Source organism: Callionymus lyra, chromosome 19, assembly GCF_982586985.1.
Source record: "Callionymus lyra chromosome 19, fCalLyr1.hap1.1, whole genome shotgun sequence".
Lineage (NCBI taxonomy): Eukaryota > Metazoa > Chordata > Actinopteri > Syngnathiformes > Callionymidae > Callionymus > Callionymus lyra.
This window is the reverse complement of record NC_141836.1, coordinates 17,782,630-17,795,508: the sequence shown is the minus strand read 5'-3', so window position 1 is coordinate 17,795,508 and position 12,879 is coordinate 17,782,630. Positions and strand designations below refer to the sequence as shown.

The 12,879-nt window shown below is 37.3% G+C and overlaps 2 protein-coding genes across 6 annotated transcripts in view; one reads left to right on the top strand and one right to left on the bottom strand.

Moving 5' to 3' along the window:
• Positions 1-228: 228 nt before the first annotated feature.
• On the top strand, positions 229-2,182 carry parapinopsina (parapinopsin a). The gene is made up of 5 exons (XM_087781567.1): positions 229-478; positions 1,297-1,387; positions 1,445-1,682; positions 1,743-1,985; positions 2,045-2,182. The coding sequence occupies exons 1-5, from the start codon at positions 229-231 to the stop codon at positions 2,180-2,182; spliced, it is 960 nt and encodes a 319-aa protein (XP_087637693.1).
• Positions 2,183-3,096: 914 nt separating this feature from the next.
• The window catches only part of LOC148059795 (cyclin-dependent kinase 17-like), a 42,126-nt gene continuing 32,343 nt past the window's right edge, over positions 3,097-12,879 (bottom strand). For 3 of the 5 annotated variants that reach the window (XM_087782318.1, XM_087782321.1, XM_087782320.1), the window contains 10 exons: positions 12,760-12,822; positions 11,300-11,423; positions 10,979-11,099; positions 10,491-10,588; positions 9,345-9,450; positions 9,217-9,259; positions 8,846-8,936; positions 8,681-8,758; positions 7,935-8,052; positions 3,097-5,984 (listed from right to left, as the gene is read on the bottom strand). In XM_087782318.1, the coding sequence (XP_087638444.1) occupies positions 7,955-8,052; positions 8,681-8,758; positions 8,846-8,936; positions 9,217-9,259; positions 9,345-9,450; positions 10,491-10,588; positions 10,979-11,099; positions 11,300-11,423; positions 12,760-12,822 (822 nt within the window). In that variant the 3' untranslated portion in view covers positions 3,097-5,984; positions 7,935-7,954. The remainder of the gene's footprint in view (positions 5,985-7,934; positions 8,053-8,680; positions 8,759-8,845; positions 8,937-9,216; positions 9,260-9,344; positions 9,451-10,490; positions 10,589-10,978; positions 11,100-11,299; positions 11,424-12,759; positions 12,823-12,879) is intronic. The other 2 variants (XM_087782319.1, XM_087782322.1) reach the window with 1 other exon arrangement.

Sequence of the window (12,879 nt, the reverse complement as noted above, 5' to 3'; positions counted from 1 at the left end):
TGGCTTCACTATAAGAGGGGTCCTCCATGTCCCCAGTGCTAGAACATTAATCATGTGAGACACAAAGTAGCTTTTATGCAGTTACAAGTTTCTAACTTTTTAACCTTTTAATTGTTTGTCATTTATATTTTATTCTTTCACAATCACATCGAAGACGACATGGATGGAAACGCATCATCCTCTCAAATCCCTGGGAACCCAGAGATAATAGTGTCCCGTCGCACCCTCATGGTCCTGACTGTGGTCATGGGTGTGTTCTCCGTGGCCGGCATCCTTCTCAACACGCTGGTGATCGTGGTGACGGTGAAGCACAGGAAGCTGAGGCAGCCGCTCAGTTATGCCCTGGTCAACTTGGCCATCTGTGACCTGGGCTGCGCCTTGTTCGGGGGGATCCCCACCACCGTCAGCAGCGCCCTTGGATACTTTGCCCTCGGACGTCTGGGTTGTCTGCTGGAGGGGTTTGCTGTTGCTTTCTTTGGTGAGTTTGTATTTGATCGACATAGAACGTAACTCTTGATCATCACTCCAATATATTATATTTGAAAATGTTTATTAAAAATAATAATTAAAATATGACTTAATAACATGATTGAATGTAGAAAATATATAAAGTGTTGTTAATCACTATAATTAAAACTTTCTGAAGAAAGCTTTTCAAAAAAATTTTTTTTAACATAGATACATAACACATATGTATTTATATACGTAATATATAATATAAAAGAAACCATGGATTGCCTAAAAACATTTTTTTTGGCATTACAATATCATTATTGAAGAAGAATGTGACTCTGGTTATTATCAAGAAAGCCTTGGAAATTGTCTAAATATTAGACAATATCAAAACGCTTATCAGATTTTTCTGTTCTCATCATTATATTTGTAGAAATAAATGTAACTTGGATTGTACCAGTGAAGAAAACAAAGGGGCTGTTTTTTGACACAACTGTATATACACATCTATCTACACACAAACAATTGTATTTTTTATATACAGTATACAACAGTGCAAAAGTAACAAGAATACAGCATTAAAAAATATGTTGTTTTTTTTAATGTGTAAAGTCACTTTTTGTCAACCTTAAAGTATTTTGATTTAACTACATGATGATTAACAATTTGAAATTAAAATGGAGGGATGCTGTTTAAACCAATTAAAGCTTCAGAGTTTTGGAGCATACTGAGTTAATATTTCCAGAATAAGAGGTCAACAGAAGAAGAGTTGAATGCACTAGTTTAATCTCAGGGTTCATCTGCAGCAGCTTGTTTCACGACTAGTCTTGCTCTTTATTGCAGGCATCGCTGGTTTGTGCACAATAGGAGTCATCTCTGTCGAGCGCTACATCGTGGTGTGTTATCCCATGGGCGCTGTTCTGTTTCAGACCAGGTGAGAACAGAACAAAAAAAAACAACACTTTTTATTGACCAGTCATCATCTCCACAGACATGCAGTAGCAGGAGTCGTCCTGTCCTGGGTCTGGTCTTTCGTGTGGAACACTCCGCCCATGTTCGGTTGGGGGAGTTACAAGCTGGAGGGCATCAACACCTCCTGCGCCCCCAACTGGTCCGGTCGAGATACTGGCAACATGTCATACATCATGGTGTACTTCTTCTTTTGCTTCTTCGTGCCTTTCACCATCATAACGGTGTCATATTCTCGCCTCCTGTGGACCCTGCGTCAGGTGAGGTTGTGGTGATTCTGTGATGGGTGTCATGATGCTTTATCGCCACGGGATTCTCAGGTGACGAAGCTACGGATATCCGAGGCAGGCAGCACCCACCGCGTGGAGAAGCAGGTGGTTCGGATGGTGGTGGTGATGGTGCTGGCCTTCCTGGCCACGTGGCTGCCGTACGCCGCCATGGCTCTGACGGTCATCCTCGACCCCACGCTGGACATCAACCCCCTCGTGGCCACCATCCCGGTCTACCTCGCCAAGAGCAGCACCTTCTACAACCCCATCATCTACATCTTCATGAACAGACAGGTGACCTCAAACTAGATGAACGGTTTCAAGTTGGTTCTTAACGTTCGTTGTTCCGACAGTTCCGAGATTACGCCATCCCAACGGTCCTCTGTGGATACAACCCCTGGGCGACAGAGCCAGTGTCTGAAGTTGAAACCACGGATGCATCCATTAGCAAGAGCCAGAAAACTCCATGTCGAGAGAAGATTGACTTGTAATTCTTAAAATAAATAGATTTTCATTACTCAACTAACAGAAACTATTGTTTTTTGAGGCATTTGCACAGCAGTGTGGTCTATAATTGTTTTAAATTATGTTGTTGTAGCTTCTTTTACATAAGTTGTTAAAATAAGTTGTTAAAAATCTATTTTATCACGCCTGGTGGAAGCTAAATAAAGACTAAAATTTAAAAAAAAGTTAAGCATTTCAACAAATAAATAAAACAAATAAATCGTCGGCAAAATAAGTCAGTGGAAAAAAATGGAAAATTGTTTATTACATCACAGGGTCACATAGGGGTCACATGTATTATGCATCATACTAAGAGTCAATGACTTTAAAATCATCAACTCGCGCATGGCTTGAAAAGCGCATAGATCTCTTTGAATACATATTTCTAACTTGAGTCTTTTAATCCATCGTAATCCATCCTGTTATTTTGTTGTTGAATAATTTTATCTTGGCCCGATTCATAATATATGGGGCCTTTGTGTGACCCTGTGACCCATTTTTGAGCTATTTTGTAGTTTTTGTAGTTTTCATTCAATGCGTGATGTTTTATATCATCTCCTAAATTTTTTTAATGTTGAAAAATCTTGTTTTTTTTGTTCACGAGTAATGTAGTCATAAATTAAATTATGTTTTTTTTATTCTTAATGGAAGCACAAATGACAGCAAACACACCCCCGTCATTCGTGACAGTTTTCTTTATCTAATCTCAATTTGAAAGACGCTTGTGACGCAAACAAAACACGTCAATTGCACAATTCATCTGAAGTGCCCACAACCGCCACTAGATGTCAGTGTTTCCATTCACAATTTAAGATGGTGTCGCGCAGATAAGAGTAAATATTTAATCCTTAAATGTCCAGAAAAAAAATGTCCGGAAAGATTGATCCGGAAGAAACACAAATCCATCATATGACCTTGGCCTTTATTGATTACACAAATATTGCTGATTTTTATTAAAGAAAAGCAGGAAAAAAAAAGCCAGAACGTGAGTCACTGTATCAAACCTTTACACTTTTGTATGTACAACATGGAGGAAGAGGAGGGCGGAGATGCTCGTCTATGTACATGCTACAAACTGTCACACTGGGAACATAAGTAGTACTTCTAACAGGCACAGACCAGTGATCACGTTCCCCACATTTGACCTCAGGTCTGACTTAAAAAACGAACAAAAAAACAAACTCAGATTTCTGAGCCACTGGTGGTTACAGTACATGTTTGTCAGCAGACTGGTGTGTGAAACTGTGCTTGATCTGGTTGGTGCTTGAACTCGCAACCTGTTTTCAAGAGGAGAGGTTTTCCAGTTTTCCAGCTTGTTGTACATTCTGCTTACAAGTATGCCCACGTAATATGTTGCCTGTCACATGACCGCCCATGAATGATGGACAACTAAAAAAAAATCAATTACAATAAATGGTTCAAAGAGGAAACATGTTCAACAGTTACAAATGTATACTAGTTCAATATTCATATTATAATATTAATTTCATTCATTCAACCTTAAATCTCTTTGGCCAATTAAATCTATACCATTTTTTTAAATGTATTCTAGTGATTCCATTTGAAAATTGAGAAAACTATACGGATAAATGTATTCATATAATGGTTTAAACTTTTTTTCTGTCATTTACGTTCAATTTATGGTTGATTTTTGGTGCAGATCCAGATCAAAAGTAACAGTTTCTCATGAAGCCTCTTGGAAGATATATAAGTATACCTGCAGAAGGACTGTGTGGATGGAAAGTGAACTGTTTTTGTCCAGTGTGGGATTAAACTGTCAATGAAAATCAAGGTCTATTGATATTCCAGCAAAAGCCATTTCACATACCAGCCAAAAACAGTGTGTACTTGGTGACATGCGTAAATATATGAGGCGTGAATCAAAAAAAAAAAGATTAATGCTGGAGAAAAAACTCACTGGAGAAGCGTTCAACAAAGTCTCTACGCTGCATCTCACATAGTCGACGAAACCAACACGAGTCCTGAGCTCAAGGAATGTGCAACACGTCCCCGACCAACGATCTCAGACTGTCACAGTCAAGACTGAGAACATGGACCCGGAGTAATCATTGCTTCTGACCAGTAAAAACTAACATCTTATATACAGATAGATTTTAAAAAACAAAAAATCGTCTACTCAAGATCCAACGAGGTATAATCAGGTGCAAAGAGAGGAGTTCAACATCAACACCTGCACGTCACACACACACAAATCAAGACGAGTCAAGGCAGAAGAGGAGGTCTGAGGGGAAGCAGGTGAGGAGCTGTTCACTAAAGCTGGGAAACATCTTTACAGATTATCAGTTTAGATTTGGTTCGATGTCTTCAATGTCCTGCTGGAGCGACCAACGAGGTCGCAGACACTCGGAACCTCTATAAGGTGCTGAAGAAGAGAGTGAGTCTTGGAGAAACGCGGATCCCTTATCATTCTACGTCCACATTATGAACGTTTAACTATAACAAAGCTTTTCATTTCATCTAAAAATTCTTAAATTGACTAAAACTTTTAAAAATGGCTTCATATTATATCTAATCGGAATAAAAACTGTTGCTCGATTTCAATCATCTTGTTTGATGAATTGAATATTTTTTGATAAAAATGGTTAAATTACAGTTGAAAATTGTTTCATTACAGTTGAAAACCGTTTAATTACAGTTGCAAAGTGTTTGATTACAGTTGAAAATAGTTGAATTACAGTTGAAAACTGTTTAATTATAGTTGAAAATGATTTGATTATAGTTGAAAATTGTTTGATTACAGTTGAAAATAGTTGAATTACAGTTGAAAACTGTTTAATTATAGTTGAAAATGATTTGATTATAGTTAAAAATTGTTTAACTACAGTTGAAAATTGTTTGATTACAGTTGAAAATTGTTTAATTATATTTTAGAGTTCTTATCTTTTGAAAGCAGTTCAAAGTCTTTTTTCTACAGTTGTAAAATAAATGTGAATGTTTTAACTGAAATAATTCATTTTCAGCTGTAATCAAACTGTTATAAAATATTTATTTTATAAATAAATATTTATTATTCAGTTGTAGTTCAAAGTTCATGTAAGATGTGTACAAAACAAAAAATGTGAATGATTCGTAGTTTATGATTGAATAAAACTTCGAAATGTACTATCAAACAACTGAAATGTATTTTCTTATTATCAAATCACTTTTCATATTTGAGTGATTGGTTTATAATCAAATTGTGCTTCAAGTGATTTTGGAGATGCTTTTAATAAACGTAATAGTGTGGACGTAGCAGAAGTGCGCGGGTGAGAGTTTGTTATTTGTGGGTGACACAAGGCCAAAGGTTAAGGGTCGGAATGTTGGTGCAATAATCCGTTTTTTAGGCATGAGAAAGAAGTACAGCTCTGGTTCTTTATGTACAAGTCTGGAAAGAAAAAAAAAAAGCACAAGAGAGAGCAGATCTTGACTCTTCGGTGTTTCATTCTCTCACCTCCATCCTCTCATCTCACAGACTTAAATGTCACTTCAGTCGTCTCACGTCTGCTCCGGGCAGCAGCGTGGTAGCAGCAAGGAGAGTCCTGTCCTCTCCCACTCGTCCTCCAGCTCCGACTTCTTGGTCAAAAATAAAATATTCAGCCATTGTTCCGAGTCTCCATGAGTCACTCCGTCTGTGTGTTTTTCTTCATCTGTGGGTGTGTGTTCTCCAGTGGGCAAGGTGCGTCGTCTCCGTCGGCGTGTGCGGTGGGTTCCAAAAAAGTGTGCCGTTGTCACTTGAGTGGGCCTGCCGGCACTAAAACAACACACTCTGCCTCCTGTTCCTCCCCTGGCCTGGAACACAGAGGGAGGCACGATGTAACAGCATGTTGGGATCACATGCAAACACGCTTATTTTAGAATCCACTCCACGCCAACAGCACTCCATAAATCACACTTTAGTGAGACAATCCTTTGAAAATAACGATGGCTGGAACTAAACTACTGTCAAAATCTGACGATAGAGATGTGCTGATGAACCTTCATGAAGCAGTGCACTATTTTTTAGAGCTCAGAAGGTGGCGCCCTTGGTTTAAAAATGATGTTATTTTGTGTTGAATTCAAATGATGTGTGTTGGAGATTAATGTCCTAGTACTTCTTAATCTAAGAAATCTTAGAGCTGCACATTCTTACTAAAATATATACTCATGGTCTCATAATGCACTGCAGTAGTTGCAAATCTTACTCAATTAACTAAAAAATTAAATAAGTGACCATGTACTCTAAATTGTATTATTAGTTTTAATACTTTCATCATGATCCATGTTAAAACTGAAATCATTAAAACATTTTTTTTCAAAGGTGAGTCCAGAATATAGGGTTAAAAAAATCAGTGAAAAATGTTGTATCAAAGTAACTATTAGAGTCTTGTCTTAAGTTAAATCTTTTTAGATTGAATTAAATATGAGTCACATCCGTAGTACACGTAATATTTTCTGTCTTCAGAGTGAGATCAACTTATATTAAGACCTCTTTAAAGTACAAGTAATTTAGGAATTTATGTCTTAAAATGTTGACCCTTTTCTTGAACTGTGAATCTAGCTGAAGTTTAAGAAGAAAATATTTATAAGATGTAAGAAATTGTCTACCTAAAATAATACATGATGCTTTGATTTAAGTATTTTGGAGTGTATAGAAGAAACAAATGTAGTCCTTATTCATCCTATCATCTGAATAACAATTAACTATTATAAGTTTAAATATTTTTTTAGAAATAATGAAAAATCCAAGCACTGACTTTCTTACTTCTTCATGAATTATTCTCAGGTCAGAAAAGTCCTGACAACATAAAAATACCAAAACATCAAATAAAATATTCTATTGAACTCTAGTGCAATCCACATGCGGCTTAAGTTATTTATTTTTGTGTTTAATTAACTTGCAATCAGAAAATAAAGAGGATTTAAAGCAAGATACTAAAGCATTATACCCCTTTATTTGTTCAGGCTTTTCCTTTATTTTCTGGAACTCCTGTTGTGTTATCAGTTTTATCTTGATCTTTAAAGTATATACTTTATTGAATATTGTTTGGATTGTTTAAGCGCTTTGTGACCCTGGTCTGGAAAAGCGCTATACAAATAAGAATTACTTACTTACTTATACGATTAAGAAACCCAGCAGTCCCCCCTTGCGGTAGAAAGGTGAATTGTATAAAAAAGTTATAGAATATTTGCTGATATGTCTGTCCCAACTTTTTTTTGGGACACATTTATTAAGATGTCACTTGTGTCAACTAGTTTACTTTAAAATTAAATGGTTTTTAGGATTATATTGTCAGTAATAATCTGTCGTCAGGGTGGTGCAGTGATATTGTAAAACAAAACTTACCTGTCACTATTAAAACAAAACACCCCACGTCAGCAAAATCACACGTCACACCAAACTGACTTACAGCCTCAACAAAATGGCTACATCTCACGTTGGAGAAGCCGATAGAGGACTGCGAATAGGAGGAAACGTTTTTCAATTTTTATCTGAACAGATGTGTAATGGAGAGTCAAACAAAAGGAAGTTCGTCGCTATGTTATTTAGGATGATTTGATCTGTTGTGAGGGTTTTTAAAAAAAGAGCAAAAATGCTCCAGGAGGGAGGAATGTTTTGGGAGAAAATGGAACATCTGGCTCGGCTCAGGCGCAGACAAACATCAAGAGGCATCAGAGAAGCAAATGAGCCGAGCTACAGGTATATCAGACAAAGAAAGAGGAAAGTAAAAAGGAAGAGACAGAATGAAAGTATGTATTTACCAGAAGAGTAGGGGGGCCACTCAGCCAGTGGAAGTGGAGGACAGATTGTGACTCAGAGCCCTGGGATTGGCTGCTTCTCTCTGGAAGTACTGCGAGGGTGCAGAGCCTAGCTTATTGGCTTTTTTTTTTTAAAGGTTTGGCGGGGAAATGGGGGGAAAAGGGGGAGGAATATGTTGGAAGAGGCGGGTTCACAAAGAAGACAGAAAGAATTAAGGAAAGGATGAACACTTTGCTAAAGACGAGTGCATGGGTAACAAGATAGACGATCATTGGGAAATGACAGCGGAAGCAAAGAGCGACAGACACGGAGACGAAGCCTTGAGGGACGCCACAGTGAAGCACACTAGCAACACAGACAGAGTTTGTGTTCTGATTTATTTTTTAAAATATTGATGCCTTTAGGATTTTTAACAGGATATAAACCCATCCAAGGATGAAGCTTTTGATTCACCAAATTTCTGGATTACGGGATTCAAACCTCAAACCTAAAGTGGTATACAGCTGTCAATCAGGATAACAGTGTAAATTAAATGTATTATTTTTTCGATTGTTTTTATTTGAGAAAATCACTTTTTGTGTGCTATAAATAAACATGATTATCTTTCAAACTAATCTCAGATTTAGTTTAATCTTTTATCTGCTAATAACTTTGAAGAAACAAATAGAGGAATGACGTGTTCAAAAAGTATTTTATTTATCGTCAAACTTATTCCTCTACAGACCCGCTAATTATTAATGCGACTTACTTGACTCGGGGTAGACGGAGGATCTCTTCCCGGGGTCTCTCTGGAGCTGAATACCTTTTATGGAAAAGAGGGAAGCAGCTGAAAAACAACAACAAAAAAAAAACAAGATTTAGCAACAGCCACGACTCCTTTAATCGCACTAAAGTGGGCCGTTAATGGACTTACTGTCTGCCAGTGATTGGACTTCATCCCCGAGACTCCTGAAATAAGCGTGTCTTAACGCATCCTCTGCTGAGACACGCTTTTTAGCTTCGAACTGTGGAGACAGCAGGAGGACATTTTTTTAGGTAAGTTTAAGTTTAAGTAAGCTTCATGACACTATAACTACACTGCTATTACAGCTTTCATACTGATGAAATAAACTTTAGTTTTATTTGGTGGTTGTTTTGCACCTGCTTTCACCTCCAATGAATCATGAACAAAATGGATGAGGGATTTCAGAGGTGAGGTGAGTCAATACAGGGATATTGCTTGTTGTGGGTCTACAGTCAATCATTATGCAACACCCTCAATTTGAGAAGAGCCTTGTCCTTTACCTGTAGAAGCAATGACAGCAGATCGTGCCCATCGTTGTCTATCCTGTGAGGGCGAAGAAAATAGCCATTATGGGGGCGAACAATCGCTCGGCTACAACCCACTGAAAGTGAACCTCGGTGCTTCATACCTGGGCGCGTGGTTGACAAGAGGCTCTGCGTGGTATCGAGGGAAATTGTACGTCTTGAACTCTTCGCTGGCTGCGATGCCCGGCCATGTCTCGTCTGTTGGTGTACCTGCAAAGGAGGGGAGCTAATTATTCACACCATAGATTTACCTCTCAAAAAACTACTAATTAAGCAGTAGCATTATTTTAATATGAAACAATTTAGGAATCACACTTTTTCACTCACTTTTACCTCCATTATTACCTTTTAGTTACATATAATAGACACTGTCTTATAACTATAATATCTCTCTAATTAAAGCTCTTTATTATTACTTATTAATCTGCTACAACTCCATTATTCACAACATTTTTATGTTATTACTCTTATAAATACTCTAATGTATTCTCTATTTAAACTCTGCTGTTACTTTAATAGACCTATTGTATTATGCTGTTATTACTATACTATAAATCTGGTGCTACTCTGTTACTACTCCATCATAACGCTATTATTACCCTATTATTACTCTATAATTACTCTACTATAACTAAAGTTTTACAAATCATAAATCTCTTATTACTCCATTATCAGGATATTATTACTATGTTATTACTCTATTATACCAAAAGACTGTTACTACTATATTATAAACATAGAACAATTATGTTATAACTTTGAATACTCTACTATATTATAACACCAGCATTAAGCTATAAATACATTATAATACCCCTGTTTTCTCTCATAAGTAAAGTATTTTAGTGAAATCTTTTACAATTAATTTCATTTTATTTTAGATTTGTCAGTATATACTGTAATTCGGATCTCATTTTTGCAAACCTTTTTTTCTTTTGAAGTCATTTTATTTATTTTAATTGTAGATTCATGCTCAGGTTAGTCTACTCCAAATTTTTTTTTTTTCTTTTCTGTTTTTCTTTAAATATATATGGTCTTTATTTTCCGACATTACCAGTGTCATTGCTTTAAACTAGAAATATACATTAAAAGAAAAGCACATGAAAGGATACATTAAAAAATAAAGGGTTAAAGGTTTTGTGTAGTAAAGTAGATCAAATAAGTTAAATGAAGCATGTGTTCATAAAAGACTTTTAAATAAGTGCTCCGGAATATAAACGTAAAGGGACAAAGCATCGAAATAGTCTCACCAAGAATTCGGAATATGAGGTGAAGCTCGTCCTCCACGGTTGATCCGGGGAAAAGAGGTCTTCCCGTTATCATCTCGTAAAAGATGCAGCCGACACCCCTGCACAGAAACACAGCTACTTATCTCGACTCAAACTGGTGCACAATTAATCTATCCAACATGCAGGTCGTGATGCTGCGAAGACCAACGACCAAAACTCTGTTGCCATGGTGAAGCCTGTGCTCACGAGTGACTCTGTGGATACGCAAACACAGACTCGAGACTTGGTGTGAGCAGCACCTCAGGCAGAGCTGAGAAAATCTGTTTCCTCAAGAAACATGTGAACCTCCTTATCAAGAGCACGGACCACACGTCCGAGGACATTTACGTGTGTTTGCCCTTTACAAGCCTCGATGATTTAGAATTCTTGAAAATGTCCGTTCAAATATAGATTCAAGTGTGCTCCGGTGTTCCTGGGAATCGAGTGTACTTCCAGGAGTGTTTACTCACCACATGTCAATGGGTGTGGAGTATTCAGTGGAGCCTAGCAGCACATCTGGAGGTCGGTACCATAATGTCACGACTTCATTGGAGTAGGTCTTGGTGGGGACAGACTTGGCTCTGGCTAACCCTTTGATGATTTACAAGACAAGAATATTAAAATATGCAGAGGAATAAAGCGGAATAATGGCTGCTTCCACTGTAAGCAGGGAATTAAAACACAGAGCCGATAACATCACACAGGATATTAGCCAGAAGCTAGTCAAAAGGCAATTATCTGAAGGCATAAATATTAATAGACTATTTAATAAGTGACGACGGGTTGTTTACCAAAATCCGCTAGTTTCAGCTCCCCCTTCTCATTGATGAGCAGGTTCTGAGGTTTGAGGTCTCTGTGGAGCACCTTCCTCCTGTGGCAGTACGCTAGACCGCGCAGCAGCTGGAACAGGAAGATCTGAAGAGGAGAGACAAGGTGGAAGGTGTTGGGTTTGTTCCGGATTTGCCTGCGATAACCACGCAAGAACCTCATGATACGAAACGCATCATCATATGCATCAGGATTAAAATACACATCACGATATTCATCAAAACCCGGTCTGGTATACATCTTTTAAATGAGAAATCAATAAAAAGTTCATACAATAACGGGAATCTTGATAAATATTTAAGTTTGGGCAGGAAGTTGGTGGGGATACACATCACGATATGCATCGGGGTACAATACTCGTCATGATACATGTGATACAATTTAGGGTGTTTAGAAAATATCGGTACACTTGAAAAGATTGAATTTTTTTTTTTAACCAGTGTGTGTAAAAATGTACAAAAGGTTTTTATTCTAGAATTAACAATTTCACAATATTTATACATTTGTTAATTTTTGTGTTGTAATTAAACTGCATTCATACATCCTCCAATGCTACAGCTGCAAGATCCCAACAATGTCTGAGGATAAGAGGATACAGTTGATTCCAGCAGCTTTCAAAGTTGATGTTTGGGCTTTTTTTGTTTCAAAACCAATTAAAGTAGTTAAGACGGTCAAGAGTTATGTGGTCTGTAGACTCTTGAACACCACTGTCAAGTATTCATGTATAGTATATCCTTGTTCCTACAGTATTGGTATATATTGTACCGTTGCCCCCTAGTTGCAACATGACAATATCACGATATACATCACATGATAAATGGCAATATTCCACTGCAAACTGCATCTGTGTTTTTACATACAACTGGTGTCTTTCAAGATGACGGCAAGAGTTTATTTACAGCATGACAAGGCGTTTCCTTGCTCAGTTTGAGCTTCCAGTTTAAAAGCTTAAATGCTTTGCAACATGTTCTTTAAATTGTGTGAGTGTATCAATATTTGATGTGTATATGTTGCGTATACTGAGTCGTTGTTACTTTGTCATAGTACTAATAACTATTACTCTGCTGAAAATCAATTATTTACAACATTTAATGACTCTGTTGTTATCGTATAACTATTACTAATGTACTGTATGCCTATTTAATCTCTGTTGTGACTCTATTAGAACTCTAGTATTACCATTCTTACCGTTTTCCACATGTTAACCATGCTTAATGACTTGATGCAATAAACACACGCAGGAGAAGCGATGAGTTCACTGAGAAGGAGTGAGACGGGTATGTATTGAGATATAAAAGGGTTGTAAAGGGAATAAAGATACATTAGTTTTAATAACACTTAGCGTTTAAGAATGTGGAAATAACATCTAAACATAGATGTCCAGTAAATCTCAAATAAACATCCGCATTCAAACATTGGCTACCTTGACATTTTGGACACTCATGATGCTCCCACAGTCGTCCATGTACTGCTTCAGATCCTTTTCCTGTCGAGATAATTCAGTGTTGACATATAGATGAATGCCAGAGAGCCATTAAGAACA